The 23,107-nt window shown below is 36.3% G+C and overlaps 1 protein-coding gene across 3 annotated transcripts in view; it reads right to left on the bottom strand.

Moving 5' to 3' along the window:
* NUP153 (nucleoporin 153) overlaps positions 1-23,107 on the bottom strand; it is a gene marked incomplete at both ends in the record, with an annotated part of 79,327 nt that overhangs the window by 25,458 nt on the left and 30,762 nt on the right. For all 3 annotated transcript variants that reach the window (XM_079713367.1, XM_079713368.1, XM_079713369.1), the window contains 12 exons: positions 1,429-1,516; positions 2,560-2,658; positions 3,300-3,437; positions 6,701-6,827; positions 7,107-7,159; positions 10,485-10,631; positions 13,088-13,144; positions 13,255-13,299; positions 13,386-13,502; positions 19,354-19,482; positions 19,564-19,703; positions 19,853-20,101. In XM_079713367.1, the coding sequence (XP_079569493.1) occupies positions 1,429-1,516; positions 2,560-2,658; positions 3,300-3,437; positions 6,701-6,827; positions 7,107-7,159; positions 10,485-10,631; positions 13,088-13,144; positions 13,255-13,299; positions 13,386-13,502; positions 19,354-19,482; positions 19,564-19,703; positions 19,853-20,101 (1,389 nt within the window). The remainder of the gene's footprint in view (positions 1-1,428; positions 1,517-2,559; positions 2,659-3,299; positions 3,438-6,700; positions 6,828-7,106; positions 7,160-10,484; positions 10,632-13,087; positions 13,145-13,254; positions 13,300-13,385; positions 13,503-19,353; positions 19,483-19,563; positions 19,704-19,852; positions 20,102-23,107) is intronic.

Below are 23,107 nucleotides of genomic sequence, written 5' to 3'. Positions count from 1 at the left end.
GGCAGAACACTCTAATAAATCACAGCAAGATGTTTTTTGACCCACCTCCTAGAGAAACGAAATAAAAACAAAAATAAACAAATGGGACCTAATGAAACTTAAAAGCTTTTGCACAGCAAAGGCAACCATAAAAAAAGACGAAAAGACAACCCTCAGAATGGGAGAAAATATTTGTAAACGAAGCAACTGACAAAGGAATAATCTCCAAAATATACAAGCAGCTCATTATCAAAAAAAAAAAAATGGGTGGAGATCTAAATAGACACTTCTCCAAAGATATACAGATTGTCAACAAACACATGAAAGGATGCTCAACATTACTGATCATTACAGAAATGCAAATCAAAACTACAATGAGGTATCACCTCACACCAGTCAGAATGGCCATCATCAAAAAACCTACAAACAATAAATGTTGGAGAGGGTGTGGAGAAAAGAGAACCCTCTTGAACTGTTGGTGGGAATGTAAATCTCCAGCCACTATGGAGAACAGTATGGAGGTTCCTTAAAAAACTAAAAATAGAACAACCATATGACCCCGCAACCCCACTACTGGGCATATCCCCTGAGAAAACTGTAATTCAAACAGAGTCATGTACCACAATGTTCACTGCAGCACTATTTACAATAGCCAGGACATGGAAGCAACCTAAGTGTCCATCGACATATACAATGGAATATTACTCAGCCATAAAAATAAATGAAATTGAGTTATTTGTAGTGAGGTGGATGGACATAGAGTCTGTCACACAGAGTGAAGTAAGTCAGAAAGAGAAAAACAAATATCATATGCTAACACATATATATGGAATCTAAAACAAAAAAAAAAAAAAAAAAAAAAAGAGGGTTCTGAAGAACCTAGGGGCAGGACTGGAATAAAGAAAAAAGACGCAGACGAGAGAATGGACTTGAGGACTCGGGGAAGGGGAAGCTGGGACAAACTGAGAGAGTGGCATGGATATATATACACTACCAAATGTAAAATAGATAGCTAGTGAGAAGCAGCTGCATAGCACAGGGAGATCAGCTCAGTGCTTTGTGACCACCTAGAGGGGTGGGGTAGGGAGGGTGGGAGGGAGACGCAAGAGGGAGGGGATATGGGGATATATGTATGCATATAGCTGATTCACTTTGTTATAAAGCAGAAACTAACACACCATTGTAAAGCAATTATGCTCCATAAAGATGTTAAAAAGAAAGGGAAGATTTCATTTATAATAAAATATCACTTTATTTTGACTAAATAAAGACAGTGGATAAATTTGTTATTGTGACCATCCCTTTCACATCCAAACTGTAACCATTCACATTTAGAGAGCTAACTGTATTCAAATGAAACCATTTACAAGAACTGCCAAAGGTAAAAGATAATTTAAAATATCAATCTAATGTATTTTTATGTGAAATATTATGGAAATGGTTCCTTACCTGAACTCCTTGTAAGTGGCTCTGAGGTACTACTAGGGCCACAGCGTTCTGCTGTCTTTGCCACGGGCACACTAAATGTAAATCCAATCTGTAGAAAGAGAAGGTGTCTTTTCAGTGTCCATTTAGCTTCAAATGATTATCAAATATAAAGCTCTATTTTATGCCAAGTCAAAAAAATATACTGAATTTCACATATTCTAAGATTCACAGTTTCTCCTATTTTAAATCTCTAAAATTGGTGTGCTTCTTATAATGAATGGTGTGTCACAGTTTAACAACAGCATTTTAAATTTCTGAAGCATTTTTTCATTCAAAGCAATACGTAAAAATAATGTGTTCCTAATGCCCAGTTCTGGACTTCTAAATGCCATTTCCTAATAAAAAGTATGAGACTTTATGGCCAACAAGTGCACTTCAGGCATGTGGCAGGGAAGTTACAAAATGACCTGGAACATCTAGTTGTGACAGAAAACAAGGACACAGTGAAAAACAGAAAGTAACAATGTTAAAATGATACACATGCCAAATACAGGTAGGACAATTTGAACATTAAACTTATGTATTATTCTTACTCAAAATATTTATTCTTAATTATGAAGAAAAAAATACATACTGTGGGACATAAAAACTTCCAACTTTTCTAGATTAAAGTCAATTCAAGAGACATGTTAACTAAATTCAATATGACTTAGATTAGTCCTAATCGTAAGTGGATCCAGGACCAAGAGAAACAAACAGCAATTAAAGGACAGTCTGGGGCTGATGGGTAGATCTGAACATGAACACTATTACTATTATATCATGTTACATTTCTTGGATAGGATAACTGTATTGTGGGTATACAAAGGAATATCCTTTTTCTTAGGGGATACACGGAAAGGTATTAAGGGTACCAAGATGTCTGCATCCTAACTTGCAAATGGTACATAAGAAAATGCATATGCATAATATATATATATGTATATATAGTGAAAAATATATAGATGTTCATTGAAAGTTTTCTGTACACTGGAATTTTTTTGGTAAGAAAAGTGGTATTTCTTACTGCCAATGGCATCTTAGATTTGATTTTAAAAATACAGTATGCCTTTGAAATCAATAAATATGAAATATTCCTTGCTTGCTACTTACAGATGACGGAGGTAGTACATCTGCCTCAGTAGATTTTACAATTGGAGATGAAAATCTAAACAAGGGACTGCCAGTGCTGTTTGGAGAGGTCATTTGTACCTAGGTTTTCCAAATTATTAAAGAAACGATACAAAAATAGTTTTTTAGAAAAGAATTTGACAATAAAATAGACCTTAAGCAAAATTAATTATTACAAAGAAGCCAAAAGCAATTTTTTCCCCTTCTGAATTTAAAAATCACTTTTTAACTTCTGAAAACTACTAAACAGTTAACTGCTATAAGATCTTGCTTCCTCTTAGAAGAGGAATATACATTACCTTAGAGGGAGATACTCATCTAAAGGGGAGAAATGACATCTATAAGAATATGTTCAGAAGATGTAGAAGTCAGGGAAAAAAGCATAAAAATTTCAGGAGCAGATTAAAAATGTTAATACTACTTGAGAAACAAAAACATAAATCCACTCTCAATGAAAAAAAAAGTATTTTAACTGGAAACATTGTTTGGAAACAAACTAATACTCAACTCTTCCTCTAATGCATTCATAAGAGTTGAAGAATACTCCCATCATGATGTACATTAAAAAAAAAGAAGCAAAACACTATTTCCATTTTTCTCATCTTACTGAGTTGTTAATTTCCATAGTGAAAATTAATCACTGCTTTAAACAGATTAGCTTTTTTAAAAATAAAGAATGAGAAAAAACAAAAATCACCTCTATTGGTACAATGGTTTTTTACCTGGTTTGTTAATGATTGTGAAGGACTAGTGGGTGATGGAGAGGAAGTTGTGATCACAGAAGAACTAAAACTGAAGGTAGGCAGTGAAGAACTGGTGATGGGTAGAGAGATTTTCGGTAATACTGGGACTTCCAGTTCCTAAAACACAACATGTTTTACAATGGTATATTTCATCTTTTGTGTCATACTTCTGTCTCTATTTATTTTCAGGTAGAACTGATGTATCAATAGTTACAGGTAAGTTTAGAATAAACAGGGATACGGTAGCAGTATGCAGTGTTAACAATGTGAGCTCTTGAATTAAAAAAAAAAACTAAACAAGATATGAATCCCAGCTGTGCCACCAGTCAGCCATGCGACTTTGTGAACCTAACTGTCCTCGGTACCAATTTCCTAACTGGTGAAAATGAGAAAAAAAATCAACATACCACAGTTGTGGTATTAATACGAAAGAAAGTCACTTTTGGTCTTGGCATGTAAAACAAGCATTTAATAAATGTCAGCACTGGTAAGTCTGGTGAACTGCCTTGGTTTTTAACTCAATATAGCAAAGACCACCCCTAGTCTCAAATGACCCAGATTAGAACAAACAAAAAGAGTTCCACTTCTGCTAATGGCGGAGGAGCTTGTGTCTGACCAATGCTCTGACAGATAAGAATTACAGACTCTGGACAATATATTAAAAACATCCATCTGAAAACACTTCAAAGCAACCAAAAGCAAGCAGATACTGGAGGGAAGAAGATACTTAGAAGACAGGCTTGTCTGAGTGAGCTTCCTGCTCTCTTTGAGTTGATGCCAGTCGGATAGTTGAAATTCAGAAAGAAAACTGCAAATCTGTTGATTGAGGCATTCAAAGGACACATGAGGGTGATCACAGTAGGTAGAAAATAAGGGGAGATGCAGGAATGAAGAGCCACAGAAGGGGAGTCCCAAGTCTGCATATAAACTGTCTAAATCTCTGGCAAACCAAATCTCTGTAAACTACAGGTGTGTAATAAAGGCACTTGGAGAAAACATAACTAACAATCTGTCGCCATAAAACCTGCTCTATAGGTTCTTCGGGGTGAAGGGAAATGATACCAAATGGAAATTCAGATTTCTGGAAGAAGTGGAGAATATGTGAGGTAAACATCCATTTTTCCTCTTAATTTTTCCACTTAACCTAAAAGAAGACAGCTTTCAAAAGGAACAAGAGAGAAACAAAAAACAAGTGGGAAAAATAGAAAATTTTAAAAAAGGTAGATCTTAATCCAACCATACCAATAATACAAGTGAACATTCCAATTAAAAGGCAGAAAATAGATAAAAGGACAAGACTCAATTATACGCTGTCTATAAGAGACTTACGTTAAACGAAAAGGCACAGATTGAAAGTAAATGGCTGGAAAAAGATATAACTTGCAGTTAGTAAGCATAAGAAGGCTAATTCCAGTAATAAAGTGGCTGGCTACATTAAACACCGGCTACAGCAGGTTTCAAGACAGAGAATATTTCCAAAGATTTTTTTAAAGGACATTTAGTAATATTAAAAGGGGCAAATCACTGAGAAGCCACAATAGATATAAGGTGTGTATGCACCAATGAGGGCCTCAAAATAAGTAAGCAAAAATTGACATTATAAATGGGAAAAAGATAAATTCACCAAATAAAAGTTGACAATTTTAACTCATATCTCAACAATACAGAAAACAGACATCTCCCCACCCCACTCCCTCCAAAATTCAGCAAGAACAAAGATCTTAGAAATACTATCCGTCATCTTATCTAACTGATATCTAGAGAATACTATACCCAACAACCGCAGAATACACATTCGTCAAGACTCATCAAGCAGACCATGTGCTGGGCTACAAAACAAGTCTCAATACATTTCAAAACATTAAAATCAGGACTAAATCCACTTCTTAATAATCCACGGATCACATAAGGAATCAAAAAGGAAAGTAGGAAAAACATAAAAGCAGTACTATAAATCTCCTAGAAGAAAACATAGGAGACTTTTTTGGCAGCCTGGGGATAGGTTTCTTAGGACACAAAGAACAGTAAAAATAATGGGAAAAAATGGGTAAGTTCAGACTTCATAAAGTTAGAACATCTGCTTATCAAAGGATACTGTTAAGAAAAGGATTAGGCAAGTCAAACTGGGAGAAAATATTTGTAAGACACGTATCTGACAAAGTACTTGGGTCTAGAATTTATAGAGTTCCTACAACTCGATGATAGTAAGGCAATCCAATTTTTAAAAGAGCAAAAGATCTGACACTTCACAAAGGAAGATATTATGGCCAATAAAGAAGAACACATTATTAAGCAAGAGAGAAAGGCAAATTAAAATTACAATGAGACACCATCAGACACAAAGCGGAATGGCTAAAATTTAAAGGATGACAGTCAACTACTGATAAAGAGTAGTTGATTGAGTAAGAAAAGCCCCACGCTGCTGGTGGGAGTGTAAAATGTTACAATCACTTTGGGGAAAACAGTTTGTCAGTTACTTAAAAAGTTAAACAAATCATATAACCTCATAACTCCACTTCTAAGTATTTACCCTAAGAGAAATAACTTATGTCTACAAAAAGGTTCAAGAATGTTCACAGCAGCTTTATTCACAAGAGTCAGGAACAAAAGAATACATACTGACTAACTGTATCAATATGAAGTTCTAGAACCAGCAAAACCATATATATATATGATGGAACAAATGAGAACAGTGACTGTCCCTGGGGCAGGAGGCAATGGGCATTGACAGGTAAGGTGCATGAGTGAACTTTCTGGAGTGATGGAAATGTGTGACAGCTTGACAGGGGTTTGGGTTACACAGGTGGAAACATTTCTCTGGACTTCCCTGGTGGCCCAGTGGTTAAGAATCCAGCTTGCAATGCAGGGGATGCCAGTCTGATCCCTGGTCGGGGAAACCAAGATCCCACGTGCCATGGAGCAACTAAGCCCGTGTGCCACAACTACTGAGCCTGCCTGCACTCTAGAGCCTGAGAGCCACAACTACTGAGCCCGCATGCCACAACTACCGAAGCCCGCACGCCTAGAGTCCATGTTCCGCAACAAGAGAAGCCACCACAATGAGAAGCCAGTGCACTGCAATGAAGAGGAGCCCTTGCTCACCGCGACTAGAGAAAGCCTGCGCAGCAACGAAGACCCAACGCAGCCAAAAATTATTTAAAAAAAAAAAAAAAAAAAAAAAAAAGCCTGACAGCTTAACACACACACACACACTTTTAAGGAACTGTTTCAATGGCAGATTATTCTTGTGCTGGGTCTCCCCAAACCCCACCCCTCCAGGGGACCTCCAGGTCTCCCCCTCACCACCACACCAAAGCTTTTAATAATAAACTTCAAGGTATTACGATGCTTCAGAACACACGTTAAGAGTACAACCCTACCTCCTCCTCTTGATGTTCAGATGCCACAAAGCGCGTCCTCTCTCGCCTCATCTTCCCACCTCCACCACCTACTCCAGAAGACAAACCATTGGCTGCAGACACACTGAAATCTGGGTAAGAAAAGCCGCTAGGCAAAGAAAAAGAAAATTAACACCAATGATGTATTACTCTGGTCCATAACTTGTTAACTAATTGAACACCGAAAAATTAGAACTGCTAACAACTGAGAAAATAAATGTTCAGCTGAATGTGATTTTAAAAGCTGACAGATTTGTGTGTGTGTGTGTGTGTGTGTGTGTGTGATTTCTATTTTTTTAACCTTCTTAATCTTCAAAAAGGCAGATACAAATCAAATACAGACCTTACAAATGAGTATAAAGAAGCTTCACTATAAGGATGACATTACCTTTCTCGTTGTTCTCTATTTTGTCCTGGTGTCATATTTTTTTCATATCCAGTCTAGGAAAGAATAAACACAACGTATTTACATGCTTGCTTATTTAATTTCTTAGCACCACCCTTCTATCTGTGAATTTTAATATTTGGAATCAGGAATTTAATGATTTTTTTTAGTTAGTGAATCCTAAAATCTGCAACCTATACCCTGTCTCCAAAATGATGACCAAGAGCTACATACAGTGTGATTATACACATAAACTATCACTAAACACAACTGTCCTTTCAACAAAACAGCAGTGGACAAATTTAATACACTTACCACCACAAAAATACTTTTACTTATCTCTCATTATGGCCTATTAAATGTGCAATCAAATTTACAAGGATATTCCTTTTGAAATGATTCTCTGCAACTTAAGAATTCCTCCATCTAAAGGAATCAGGGTTCCTTGGAGAAATGGCTGATTACAGGGCTGGGGCTGAAAACTCACAAGATGAGCCTGGGTTGTTTTATAGTATCAAAAAGAAACTAAGTGCTTGAAAAATGAAGGGGAAATATTAAAAGGACACACAGGAGCCAGTTCAAAGACCAAATATGGGACAATATGAGCATCAAAATAAATAATGCTAGTAAAAGATTATAATCTTATGAAATATAAGAATTCACACTGACTTAAATAGAGAAATACACACAAAAAAAGAGAAAAGTAAACTTCCTACAGTAGAAAACCAACTTCATAAAGGTAGAAGAAATAGTGTAATTAGAAAGCCACCATTTGGCATCTACAAATAACAGATTCAGGCAAATATCATCAATAATGCTAACAGGGCTTCCCTGGTGGCGCAGTGGTTGAGAGTCCGCCTGCCGATGCAGGGGACACGGGTTCGTGCCCTGGTCTGGGAAGATCCCACATGCCGCGGAGCGGCTAGGCCCGTGAGCCATGGCCGCTGAGTCTGTGCGTCCGGAGCCTGTGCTTGGCAATGGGAGAGGCCACAACAGTGAGAGACCCGCGTACCGCAAAAAAAATAAAAATAAAAAAAATAATGCTAACACTGGTGGGTGAAAAAGATATTTATCCTCTCAAAGTTATCTTATTAATTACGAAAGGTAAAACAGTAACTTCACAATGAAGAAATCCCACTGATGCCACCTTAACTAGTTATCACAGTGTCAGGAGTGGGACAAGCTGGTAGAGCATGCCTCCTAATACGACACATTGAGAAGAGTTCAGACTCTATTCTGTGGTATTACTACCAAAAGTACCACACCGGAGTCTAATCATGAGGAGACGTCGAACACGCAGCTTACTTTACTCTTCAGAACTATCAATGTTATGAAATACCAAAAAACAAACAAATAAAAAAACCCTAAAAACCTGTTGTAGACTAAAGGAGATAAAGAGATATGACAACTAAGTGCAAGACATGATCTTGCATTTTCTTTCTTTTGGGACAACTGGCATCTAAATAAAATCTGTAAATAATAGTACTGTACCAATGTCAAGTTTCTTTCTGGTTTGGGTAATTGTTCTGCAGTTATGTGAGGGAATTCCTTGTTTGTAGAAAACACAGAAAAACATGAAGGAAATGTAGTAAAATGTGGAGTCCTTAAGATTTTTCTTGCAAGTCCAAAATTATGCTCAAATCATTTTTTTAAAGTTTGATAAAGCAAATATGACAAAATGTTAAAGACTGGTGAGTCAAGTTAAAGGAAATGGGTAAATACTGTACTATTCTTTCAACTTTAGTTTGAAAATTTTCAAGAAATTGAGTTATGAAGATTGAATGAAATTAAACATAAACAAAGGCACAAATAGGAAGATATTATGTAAATACAAAAAAATACACTTTAGTTAAATGACACAGGAAAACAGACAAACCCAGGATACAAGACACATCATATAAGACAACTGACCTGGCCTTTTCAAATACCAATGTGCCTAACAATTCTACTCCAAGCTCTAAGACCCAAGAGAAATGAATACCTATGTCCACAAAAAAACTTGCACACAAAAGCTCACAGCAGTATTTATTCATTACAGTTAAAAAGTGAGAACAACCCAAATGTCCCTCAGCTGATGAATGGATAAACATGGTATATCCAAACAATTAAATATTATTCAGCCATAAAAAGGACTGAAGTTCTGGGCTTCCCTGGTGGCACAGTGGTTGAGAGTCCGCCTGCCGATGCAGGGGACGTGGGTTCGTGCCCGGTCCGGGAAGATCCCACGTGCCACGGAGTGGCCGGGCTGTGAGCCATGGCCGCTGAGCCTGCACGTCTGGAGCCTGTGCTCTGCAACGGGAGAGGCCACAACAGTGAGAGGCCCACGTACCGCAAAAAAAAAAAATTAAAAAAAAAGTACTGAAGGTCTAATATATGATGTGAACCTCAAAAACGTAAGTGAAATAAGCCAAACACCAAGGACCACTTATTTTAAGATTTCATTTATATGAAATGTCCAGATAAGCAAACCTATAGAGACAGATTAGTGGTTGCCTAGGGCTTGAGGGGTAGAGGTGGAAAGTGACTACTAACGGATGTGCGACTTAGGTGAGGGGGAGGGGACGGTGATGAAAATGTTCTAAAATTGACTGTAGTGGTAGATGAACAATTGTGAATATACGAAAACCACTGAACTGTAAACTTTAAATAAACAGGTGAATGGCAAGGTATGTGAATTATATCTCAATAAGGAAGTTATTTAAAAACAAAAACAATGTGGTGAGCATGAAGATTTGAGGTCTAGAAAGACAAAACCAAAAGTAATATGTGAAACCTGTTTGGATTCTGGCTCAAAAAAGTAGCCATAGGGAATTAATTCCCTTGCAGCCCAGTGATTAGGACTCTGTGCTTTCACTACCTGGGCCCTGGGTTCAATCTCTGGTTGGGGAAGTAAGATCCCACAAGATGCATGGTATGGCAAAACAAAAACAGAAACAAAAACACCCCAAACAGCTATAAATAACATATGAATATCAACTAGCTATTAGATAATATTAGGAAGGAACTGACAGTAATTTGCTTAGACATGACGACATAGGAGATCTATACCAAAGTAGTTTGGGGTGAACAGGCATGGTGTCTCAAATTTATTTTCAAATAGTTCAATAACATAAACAAAACACACAAATAAAGCTAGTGTGGCAAAATTATTTAATCTAAACAATGAATATATACTAGTGTTTACTAGTAAACACTAATTTAGGATTTGACCAAGGTGCCAATCATTTAAAGCTATACCAATTCGTAATCATCACTAATTCACAAACTTTATGCATTATCTAGTTGCTAGACTGCAATAGTAGGTTACTGGTACTTTACGTTACTTATTCTTATTCATTTAAATCAATATTCAAAGACTAGTGAAAATAAACACATACTCACACTGTGCTTTTTATCTATTCTTTGATTAGTCTTCCTTAATTCACCAGATGGGGTCAGAGATGGTTTAAAATAAACAGTTCGATTTGCTGCTATGGAAACTGGCTTTGGGGTCATGAGTCTCTGAACAGGGGGGTGTTGAGAGTCCACCTTACAGACAGGCAGAAATCAAAAGACAAACTTTTATTTTCATGTATCAGCGATGTATATCTAAAAATTACTTGACAATAGCGAATGTAACCCAGAGACTATGAGTACTTCCTAGAGAAATACCCAGTGGGTGCAAACAAATACTAGGAGGAAAAACTGAAAGTAAAGAACCAAGGGTGTGTGTATTTATATTATTAATTTATGTATGTACTTATTTATTTAGACATATACCTACATATACACATATAATTTCAAAACAGTTTCACAGACTATTTTATTCTAGACTTAATGCCTTTTCACACACATGTGACACACATAAAATGGAAACTATTGCAGAGCATTTTGAATAATCTAAGCTTTTACAGGATGAACTTCAAACATATGAACTGATTCATATATAAAACTGATAAACATACATACATGTTTATTCAAACATAAAACTGATTTTTGCCACATTTTCCCCAAATTACTATCTACATTCTCTTCAGCTGTATTTTTTAACTAGCTATGAAAATATCTTAATTGCTAAAAAATGAGCAAATCTCTCTCCAAGTAAATTTTCTTCTATTTTTATTTAAAAACCAAATCAAAAGTCATACAATTTAAGTCTAATTAGTAAAGCACTGTGAAGAATTCCAAATCTTAAGATGAACTGGCTTCATTATCTAAGTACACAAGTGTTTTGTCAACATTCTTTTGGTACACTGAAACACAGTAAAAATCCTGTTGGTATAAGACGACTATAAAGCCAAGAGCTTCTACTCTGTCCAAAGACTGTAATACTATGAATACAGTCCTTTCACCCAGCAGCAGCTGTGAACAACATTGGTTTCCAGGGCAAAGCCTCTGTATAGTTACTATCTCTTCCCTAAATCCTCATCACAAATGTGCTGATCCTATAATTCAATGAACAAGTCTATTTTGTAGACTGTTCTGATTATAACCGTAAAACCTGAACTACAATACTGTATTCTGGTCTTTATACTTCCTAGCACCTGTTACCAAAATTTTATTGATACTATACTCAACCATTAATAAAATTTTTATTGATGAGAACTTCTCTTATGGCACAATTTTTTAATTTTACATCTTTTTAAGCAATCTGATATAAGTGAGTCTGAGAAAAGCAGCTAATGGCTTAAATTAATCCCATCACAGCAGCCAATAATGAATTCTCTCTTGCCTTATTACAAATGTCTGGGTACTAAGGAGCTATCCCAAGAAAAAACTCAATTAAGCTTTCAGAATTTCATAACAATAATTATAATTTACCAATATCTTGAATATAGTTACCACAATTAATTCAGAGATTTATGATAATTTTAATCAATTACTGCTGGGGGAACTTGGTGTCATAATAAATGCTTTCACAAGTAATGATCTGGGAATCTGCTTCCCCTGAAGGATATTTAACTAGCCACAAATATAACTGACAAAAAAGATACCTCTTTAACTCTAACTATCAAGCATTTTTTTTCCCCCACAGTAACCTCCAAAGCTAATTTTAACCAAATAGAATACACTAAAAAAGGTTATCAATGTATAATCTATATTATATTTTTTATTAGCTCTGCTATCTTGGAACAGTACATTGGCTGACTGATGGAAGATATGCCAACTAGAAATCCCATCACACATAACAAATTTGACATAATGTTTATGAGGAAAATTTACAAAGATAACTATGTTCAATGAGGGCTTTAGTTCACTGAACTTCTAATTAATAAAAACGTCAAACTCCGTTCACTCTTATTTTCATTTATCAAAAGGTATAAAGACTGACAGGAATATATAAAATAGATAACTAATAAGAACCTACTGTATAGCAAAGGGAACTCTACTCTATACTGTGTAATGGCCTATATGGGAAAAGAATCTAAAAAATGAGTGGACATATGTATAACTGATTCACTTTGCTATACACCTGAAACTAACGAAACATTGTAAATCACCTATACCCCCCCAAAATTTTTAAAAATAAATAAAGTTAAAAAAAAAAGACTGCCAGGATACTGAAGATGGAAATGCCAAATAACCAAGAAATATTCACTGAGCATCTACTACATATACAGCATGTGGTAAGGCCCTCACAAGAGGTTACAATGTCCAAGTAAAAAAAATCTATTTTTTCAAACATGTTCCCTAATGACTATCAATTAAAGTCAATTTGTATATTTGCCAACTTAAAAATAAATACAGGGCTTCCCTAGTGGCGCAGTGGTTGAGAGTCTGCCTGCCGATGCAGGGGACACGGGTTCGTGCCCCGGTCCGGGAAGATCCCACATGCTGCGGAGCGGCTAGGCCCGTGAGCCATGGCCGCTGAGCCTGCGCGTCTGGAGCCTGTGCTCCGCAATGGGAGAGGCCACAGCAGTGAGAGGCCCGCGTACCGCAAAAAAATAAATAAATAAATACAACAAAACTGCCAATACCTTAAATAAACGCTAAAGAAGTCTTACCTTTTCCCTTCTGGTCTGAAAATCTGTGGTGGTATCTATCCCACTCCTATCAAGAGGCTGAAAAAATAAAACACTATTAGAATAGATGGGAAACTTTGAAAAAATATGACTCTCATCACCAATATATAAAAATATTATCTCCTAAAAAGATTTAAAAGTCAACTTACGGAATTCAGAGGAGAAGTAAAAACAGATGGAATTCTTTTTGCATCCTGTTAATGTTGAAATAACAAAGTTAAGATTTTTCACTAAACTCAAATTCTGTTACAATTCTGAATTTGTGATTTAAAAAATTTACCACTAGAGGGCTTGACATCTTCTCTAAAGACTGCAATATCCTCCGAGCTGTTGAACTAGTCACACCACAGGATTGTGCGTTCAGTTGCTTAGCTTTCATCTGTCTTCTGACTGGTGCCTATAATGTAAACCTTGAGTTATTTGTTGGAACCGTAAACTCTAAAGCACACGTTTCAGGAAATGAAAATATTTACAAAATAGAATGAATGTGAGAAGTGAAATAGGATTAACTGTTAACAGCAACTTATCTCTGGGTGGTATCATTAAGCTCATGTTCAACGTTTTTTCTTTATGCCTTTATTGAAAATTCAATTCTCTGAGAAATTACTTTTTTTTTTTTTTTTTTTTTTTTTTTTTTTTTTTTGCGGTATGTGGGCCTCTCACTGTTGTGGCCTCTCCCGTTGCGGAGCACAGGCTCCGGACACGCAGGCTCAATGGCCATGGCTCATGGGCCAAGCCGCTCCGCGGCATGTGGGATCCTCCCAGACCGGGGCACGAACCCGTGTCCCCTGCATCGGCAGGCGGACTCTCAACCACTGCGCCACCAGGGAAGCCCTGAGAAATTACTTTTACAATCAGATAAAAATGATAAGATAGCACACACTACTCTAAAGACCTGTCAGCTATGTCAAATGTGAAAAATGAGACAACTGGTAAAAAGTTATAGTATCACCTGGATCAATTTATCCCTGATATTTAAATCAAAGAACACTAATGAGAACTGCATTAGTATTAATTATTTTTGGTATTAAATAACTTCTAACTATAGTAACATCCAAGATAGCTAAACAAGGCTGTAAACTTTTACTGAAATGGAAATTAAAAATTTTAAACTGACTTATTTCTCAAATTTTAATATAAGAAAAATTTTAAATACTCAGGCTATTTCTTAATAAATGACTTGTAAATGTTCTTAAAATTGGAGTTAAGGAAAAATCCTTATAAAGAATAAACATGTACCCTTTAACACACATGCAGTGTTTACAAATTCTAATAGAAACACTTCCTTTTGTCATGAACGCATTATAACATTCCAATAGCCAAGTGACTACCACAAATGTAGTCTGGAAATGCTTAATATAAAAAAATATATATGCTCACAATCAAAATATAACTCAGTTTCTATAAATAGCTCATAATATCTGAAAACTTGAATCATAATAACTACTTTAAATAAGTTTCTCTGATACCAATATTCATTTTATTTTCAGAGTAGCTGCAATATTCTACGTTAGTTTTATTAAGAACTTGGTGCACTGTTTAGGACTGCTGTTCAGGCCAGAGGCTTTGGCAAACATGAGGCAACGTTAAAATCCTCGGGAAAAACATGACAGTCTGTCATTGGATTCTGCTGGTCACTGGCCTCTCAGGGCCTCGATTCACAAATCAATAAAATGGAACTGAATTAGAGAATCTTTAATATACCTCCCAGCTCTAACACCCTAGGAAAGGAACAGGAAATAGATTTAACCCCAAATATCAATGATGAACAGCTGGAAGCTCATGCTGACAAGGATTCTAAGGGTATGTCAGGACTCAGCATTAAAAAGTACAGGATGTGACACAAGAAACAGAGGAGGAAGTAGCAGAAATATACTCTGACTTGGACTATTCCATGAATCACAGGCATGCTTCATCTTATCTTCTAATACACGCTGAACTATTTTAACTGTAAAAATTTTGTGAAAAAGAGTAATATGATCCAGTTTAAGCTCTAGAAAAAACTCCCTGTGTAACTCCAACATCCAGTTAACACCTTAAGTAACAAAATATTGCCCTTAATGAACAACACCCTCAGAAATAAGACTCATAATTACTGTCAATTACATATAGAAGCATCCTCTACTTAGGAAAGAAACTACTCTTAAGGACAAGACACAATCTTCATATATACTGGCTTTTGTGTCACTTCTATATCATGGACTGTCATCTTCAAATGGATCTCCCTCTCCAAAAGCCTACCAAAAGCCTACAGGCTTAAAGTATTATTACACCTCCATCTTTAAAAGGTCAAAACCTGTTATGTAAGCACCATGACAACATACACATGAAACTGGACTTTTATGATCAAGTAACTCTTGGGACAAAGCACAGAATGATGCAATTTACCTTAAATTGATGTTTTTAAAAAATTAATCAATTTCCAATTGTTCTGTTAATATATGTATGTAAATACAGCTGATTTTGTATGTTGACCTTTATTCTGTGACCTTGCTAAACTCATTTGTAAGTTCTGACAACTTTTTTTTGGCGTTTCTTAAGGTTTTCTATGTAGATAAGCACGCTGTCTATGAATAGGAGTCATTTTTACTTCTTCCTTTCTAATCAGGGTGCCTTGTATTTCTGTATTCTTGCTTTGGCTAGGCCTTGCAACACAACACTGATCAGTAGCGGTGACAGCAGACATCCTTGTTCTCTTCCTGATCTTAGGAAGAAAATACTAAGCTTTCACCATGAGTACGATGCTAGCCGAAGATTTTCCGTAGATAAAATTTATCAGGTTGAGTAGGTTCCCATCTATTCCTAGGTCACTGAAAATTTTTATCATGAATGGATGTTTGATTTTGTCAAATGTGTTTTATGTATCTGTGGAGATGTTCATTCAGTTTTTATTCTTTAGTTTGTTTCCATGATAGATCACATTAATTTTCAAATGTTGAGCCAACCTTGCATTCCCAGGATAAACCCCACTTGATCATAATGTAGTATCCTTTTTATATATACTGGGTGCAATTTGCAAATATCTGTTGAAAAGGCTTGTGTAGGTAATTCATGAGAAATACTGGTTTGCAGAGTTCTTGTAATGTCTTTGTCTGGTTTAATATCAGGGTAATGTTGGCCTCATAAATGTGTTGGGAAGTATGCCTTCCTATTGTATGGAAATGTTTGTATAAAATTGGTATTACTTTTTTCTTAAATGTCTGGTAGAATTTGCCAGGGAAGCTATCTGGGCTTGAAGTTTTCTTTGGTGGAAAGTACTTTAACTATGAATTCAATTTACTGAATAGACTATTCGGGCTATTTATTGTTGACTAATACCAAATAACATAAAATACTTAGGTATACATCCAACAAAATATGTGTAAGGTCTGCGTGATGAATACTACAAAACACTGATGAAAGAAATAAAAAGACCTATATAATGGAGAGACATACTGTGTTCACTGACTGGAAGACTCAATTTTGTTAAGATGTATATTCTCCTCAAATTGATCTTTAGATTCAATGTAATCACAATCAGAATCCCAGCAGATTTGTGGAAACTGATAAGGTAATTCTAAAATTATGAAAAAGTAAAGGAACTAGGAAAGCCAAAACAATCTTGGGCGGGGAAAGGGGGGTTTGGAAAACTCAGATTACTTGATTTCAAAACTTAATATAAAGATAAGAATATAAGAATATATAAGAATCAAGACAAAAGGATAGTGTTGACAAAAGATTATATATATATATATATATATATATATGCACTCGTGCACACACACACACATCAATAGAAAAGAACAGAAAGTCCAGAAATAGAGCCACCTATATGGTCAATTGATTTTCATAAAAGGTGCAAAGGCAATTCAATGGAGAAAGTACAGTCTTATCAACAAACAGGACTAGAAAAAATGAAAACCCGTATGTTAAAAAAATGAATCTTGATCCACACCTCATACCACACACAAACATTTTACCTCAAAATGAATCACAGATCTAAATTAAAACCTAAAACTATAAAGCTTCTAAAAGAAAACAGAAGAAAGTCTCTGTGACCTTGGGTTAGGCAAAAATTTCTTAGATATGATACCAAAAGCATGAACCATAAAAGGAAGAAAAAACAATATGCTGAATGTCATCAAAAGTAAAAACTTCTCTTGACAAGGTATTGTTCAGACAAGCCAGAGAATGGGAGAAAATATTTGCAAAACATATATCTAATAAAGGACTTACATCTTGAATAATGAACTCTCAAAACTCACTAGTAAGAAAAAAAAATTTTTTTAAATGGGCAAAAGGGACAGACAAAATAGGTGAAGGGGATTAATCGGTGTACACTTCAGCTATACAATAAATAAGTCACAGGGATGTAATGTACACACAGGGAATATAGTCAGTAATTAATATTTTAACAACTTTGCATGGTGATGGATGGTAACTGGTCTTAATGCAGTTGTTTCATAATGCATAAAAATATCAAATCACTATGTTGCACATCTAAACCTAATATTCTAAATTAATTATAACTCAGTGAAAAATGTTTTTAGATTTTTATTTAATGGGCAGTAAGATTTGAACAGGTACTTCACCTAAGATATATTGATGGTAAATAAGCACATGAAAAGATGCCCAACATCATTAGTCATTAGGGAAATGCAAAACCACAGTGAGTTGGAGTTATCACTACATGCCTATTAGAATGCCTGAAATAAACAAAACACTGATGATAACAAGTGTTGACCAGAACACACTTATAATACTGGTGAGAATGCAAAGTGGTAGCAGCCACTTTGGAAAACACTTTCATGGTTTATTATAAAATTAATGTATATTTACCATCTGACTCAGCAGTCCAACTTCTAGGTATTTACCCAAGAGAAATGAAAATTAATGTTTATAGCAGCTTTATTCACAATGGACAAAAATTAGAAACAACCCAAGCATCCTTTCACTGGTGAGCAGATAAACAATAACTCAGCAATAAAAAGGAACTAACTATTGATATATACAAATACAGCGACTGATCTTAAATACATTATGCTAAGCAGAATAAGCCACATTCAGAAAACTACACAGTATGTGATTAAATTTATGACATCCTGGGAAAAAACAAAACTACAGGGAAAGAAAACAGATCAGTGGTTGCCAAGAGGTAGAAGTAGGAAGAAGGGCTGACTACAGAGATACACAAGGTAATATTCTGGGGTGATGGAAATGTTTATTCAGTATTTTGATTGCAGAAGTGGTTACTCAACTGTATGTGTTTAGTTAAAATTCAAATACCGTGGAAAGGGTAAATTTTACTACGTGTAAATTATACCTCAATTTTTTAAAAAAGGAATTAATCATCATACTTCCTAAAACACACACACACACGGACTTCCCTGGTGGTGCAGTGGTTAAGGATCTGCCTGCTAATGCAGGCAACACAGGTTTGAGCCCTGGTCTGGGAAGATCCCACATGCCACGGAGCATCTAAGCCCATGCGCCACAACTACAGAGCCTGCACTCTAGAGCCTGCGAGTCACAACTACTGAGCCCGCGTGCCTAGAGCCCACGCTCCGCAACAAGAGAAGCCACCGCAGTGGGAAGCCCGCGCACCGCAACGAAGAGTAGCCCCCACTCGCCGCAACTAGAGAAAGCCCACGCTCAGCAACAAAGACCAAACACAGCCAAAAAATACATAAATTAAAAAAAAAGAATCCACCTGCCAAGGCGGCAGACACAGGTTCGATCCCTGGCTGGGGAAGATCCCACATGCCACAGAGCACCTAGGCCCGTGTGCCACAACTACTGAGTCTGCGCTCTAGAGCCCGCAAGCCACAACTACTGAGCCTGCATTCCACAACTACAGAAACCCACGCACTCTAGGGCCCACATGCCACAATTACTGAGCCCGCGTGCTGCAACTACTGAAGCCCGTGCACCTAGAACCCGTGTTCCGCAACAGGATACGCCCACATACCACAACTAGAGAAAGCCCGCGTGCAGCAACAAAAACCCAACACAGCCATAAATAAATCAATGAACAAATGAATGAGTGAATGAATGAATAAATAAATCACAAATAATGTATAAAATGTTCCCTTAGGTCTCAAATAATATTAATATAGCCCCTAAATGAAAAGAATGTAATCCAGAGTTCTATCATTTCACTAAAGAATAACTAAACCAAAACTCTATTTGAGTGCCAAGTTACTTATTGATTATTAACAAAAAAAAAAAAAAAAAAGGGGGTTACAAATCCTCCTCCTTTTCAAACCAACCTGATAGGGTGTGTTTTGTAGTTTAGACTGTCTTACAGCAGCTGCTGCCCCACCATATGTCGTTTTTCCAGGGTAAAAAGGAGAATCTCCAAGCTGACTTGTTTTAAGAACTGAAGAATTCCCAAGTGACTGCACAAAAACATAATGATAAATTATAAGCAATAAACACTCAAAACTAATGTGGTTAAATCAAATCAAATTAGTACTCACAGGAGAAAGTGTTCCAAAGACAGACAAGTTGAATGCTGGTTTTTTTGAGCTGGTGGTGGTGTGCTGTGAGAGTGAATGAGAACGTTCAGCCTCTGGGGACCACAGAGGTGGCACTGAAGTGTTCTTTGAAACAGCTATATCTGAAACAAAAATATGCAATGCATAGTAATGCCACTGATTACAAGGCCTATATTTTTATAAATTGAAAATGACAACCAAATTAGAAAAAATTATCCCATGAAATTTATTTTTACTACCAAAATTATATACTACCAAATGCAAAGAATACCTTTATCAGAAGCTCTTGAAGAAAAACCACTGGTGGTTGAGATGTTATCATCATCATGCTGAGAGGTAGAATCTTTAATTTCCTTTACGAGGGAAAATCCAGAACTGCCAATTGGGAATGCCGAAGATGTGGAGGGCTGACAGTGTAACGCAGGAGATTCCAACATGGAGAGACTCAGATGGCTCCGATGAAGAGAAGGCCTTGTTAATACATCTGGATAATTTGAAGCAGTACTAGTTGTTGAGGGTTCTTAAAAGAAAAGCATTAATATTATGAATACTCAACTTAGAAAAAGCAATACACTGTCAAAACAAAACAGTGTTTGTTTCAAGAAAATATACTGTATAATATAGCTTCAATTAAAAACACTGAAGCCTCCCATAAGCCCAATTTAAGATATTCTTTAGCCAAAGTTTCAACTAACTGAAATTTACCTAACCTAGTGTCAAAATATACTTCATTATCAAATACACTTCTAAAAGTACAAGGTTCTTGATTTCCCTTGAATTGGTATTATAAAACATGCTCAATAAGAAAGAGAAAAAACAATAAAATCTGCTCATGGAAAAATAAAAGCGAAGAAGCTATATAAGAAAGTCATAGAGCGGCCATATTGACATCTGGCAAACTCCTGCTTGAATCCCCGAGAAGCCGAGGCGCATGGTGTTGGCTTCCAAGTTGGAAAGGCCCTAGGAAGAGAAGGTTGTCCACGTCACAGAGGGGTACAGCTTCCACCCGTTTGACTTCACAGTGGGCGGGAGCGTTCTAGAGTCGGCAACGACTCTAGAAAGTTGCCGCCGTGACGTCCCGAGGAGCGGGGAAGGAAGAGTTAGGAAGGGACGTTTGAGCCTGCGCAGGGGCCACGTTTTACCTTTTCCCGTCCAGTTCTCTTTAGGGTGAGGTTCTTCTTGGTAAACCAGGCCTTAAATTCCGGGTGGAACCTGCCGAGAACTGCAAGTTGAAGGGCGGCGGCTCACCGAGTTTTGCCGAATTAATACGAGGCCTTTTCTCTTGTGATTAAAAGTCAGGCAGCCTTGGGTTCAAGTTTTAAACCCTGTCACCTATGAGCTGTGCCATCTTAGTTGTATTCTTTAATGTCAAAGCCTCAGTTTCCAAAATTGACTTCACTCAGTAGTAAGGTAAAATGCTTAGCTCCAGTGCTTGGCATTTGGTATGCCTTATTACTCACACCACAGGTCATACATTTCCAAAGCAACTACCTAAAAAGGTGTACTTGTTTTAAAAACTGGCGTAGTGTTCCTACACGCGACAATTAGGTAAAGAAAAATTATGAGGATTCATATATTCATAATTATATTGAATGCAGAACCCTGTTGAGGCATCAGGGGCACAAAAATGAATGAGGCATGACCCTCACGTTAGCAGAACTCATAGGCTACAGAGTCTAACCCTTATAGCCGCAACTTTAATTTGAATACTCACTCTCAACCCCCTTCCACTTCAAGAGTAGCCCAGTCTTGAAAACAGAAGGAGAAACCAGTCTGATAGAGTAGAAACTGCCCCTCCTAGGAGACTTGCCTAAGGGAATATTTTACTGGCAGACGACAGGCTCTTCCAGTTAATCTCCACCAAAGCCTGCACTGTGGGCCCCTCACTAATGCTATGCCAATGAGGAATAAGAAATCATAGCTTTAGTTTGCTCTCTGGGTCAGGGCAGGCTGTTTAGCATAAAGTCCTTTGGCTTCAACAAACTTAGCTAAGCAAAACTACTCAGAGATCCTTGCCTTGAGCTTAAGTGGGCACATTCACACAGGTTTTACCCAGAAATAATATAAAACTAGGATTTGCATCTTTCCCCTGCTCCCTTCCAAATTAACTTTTATCTGCAGTATTTGCAAGAACATCATTACTACAGCTACCAAGTTCCCAGCCACTTTCTCTATTCATAATATAGTTAGCAATCCCATTTTCAGGAATTTAAAGTCCGAAAATAATTTAAAGTTGGGGTTGAGGGGCCCATGTACATATGGAATCACAATAATAGCTTTCAGTTATTGAATACATACTATGTGCTAAACATTGTGCTATCTGCTTTACTTCTTTGACTCTCACAAAATCCTGTCAGTTAGCTGTGGTCAGTTGTTTATAGATGAGTCACAGAGAATGTAAGTATCTTGATAAGCTTGGTATACAGCTAAAGATGCACTGAGGTGAGATTTCAATCTAGGTGTCTTTTTCTCCCAAGTCTTAGCTGTTAATCACAGGGTATAGAAGGATGAGGAAATCCATTTCTTCATGTTTAAGTTACCAGTGTAATAAATTGGCAAATCAGTCTAAAAGTTTTTTTCAAAAAAAAATAATTTTTTCCCAGTTATAAGCCATATACATATCTATTAATACATAAGAACTGTTATCCAAAAAATTAACTGTAATACTAATTTTCTATTACTTAGCACTTTCTTTTGTTTATATGAACTACATTTGAAAACATTTCACTTCTTTAAAATAAATATATCATTCAACTTCCTGCTAAAAAAAAAAAAAAAAAGTCATAAAACAAAAAGGTAAGTCCATCCCTCCAGAAACAACCCCTATTAAATTTGTATATCCTCTAATGGAATACTATTCAGTCAATAAAAAAGAATGAAATTTTGCCATTTTGCATCAACATGGATGGACATGGAGAGTATTAGAAAGTATTATGCTTAGTGAAATAAGTCAGCAAATGGCAAACAGTGTATGATATCACTTACATGAGGAATCTAAAAAACAGAACTAATGAATATTACAAAAAAGAAACAGACTCACAAATACAGAGAACAAACTAATAGTTACCAGTGGAGAGAGAGAGAAGTGGGTGGGCACCAGATGGGGGTAGGGATAGTAAGAGATACAAACTACTACATATAAAATGTATAAGCTACAAGGACATATTTATTGTACAGCACAGGGAATACAAGCAATATTTTACAATAACAATAAAGGGAGAATAACCTTTAAAAACTGTGAATCACTATGTTGTACATCTGAAACATATAATACTGTAAATCAATTATATCTCAAAAAAATTTGTACATCCTCTCAGACATTCTATATGCATACACACATTTTCCCTAATCACATAATCATGCTTATGCATTATGTTCTGTGACTTGTTTTTTTCATTTATCATATAATTTTGTCTCCATATACAGAGCACATTCCATGTGAAGACCACATTCTATTTTATCAGACTGATTTAGCATAATTATTTATGTAATTGTTTCTCAATATTCTATCAAACATACAAGCACT

The sequence above is a fragment of the Hyperoodon ampullatus genome, assembly GCF_949752795.1.
Source record: "Hyperoodon ampullatus genome assembly, chromosome: 10".
In the NCBI taxonomy this organism is placed as follows: Eukaryota; Metazoa; Chordata; class Mammalia; order Artiodactyla; family Ziphiidae; genus Hyperoodon; species Hyperoodon ampullatus.
Note: the sequence above shows the minus strand (reverse complement) of the source record. Positions and strands in the feature narration are given on the sequence as shown.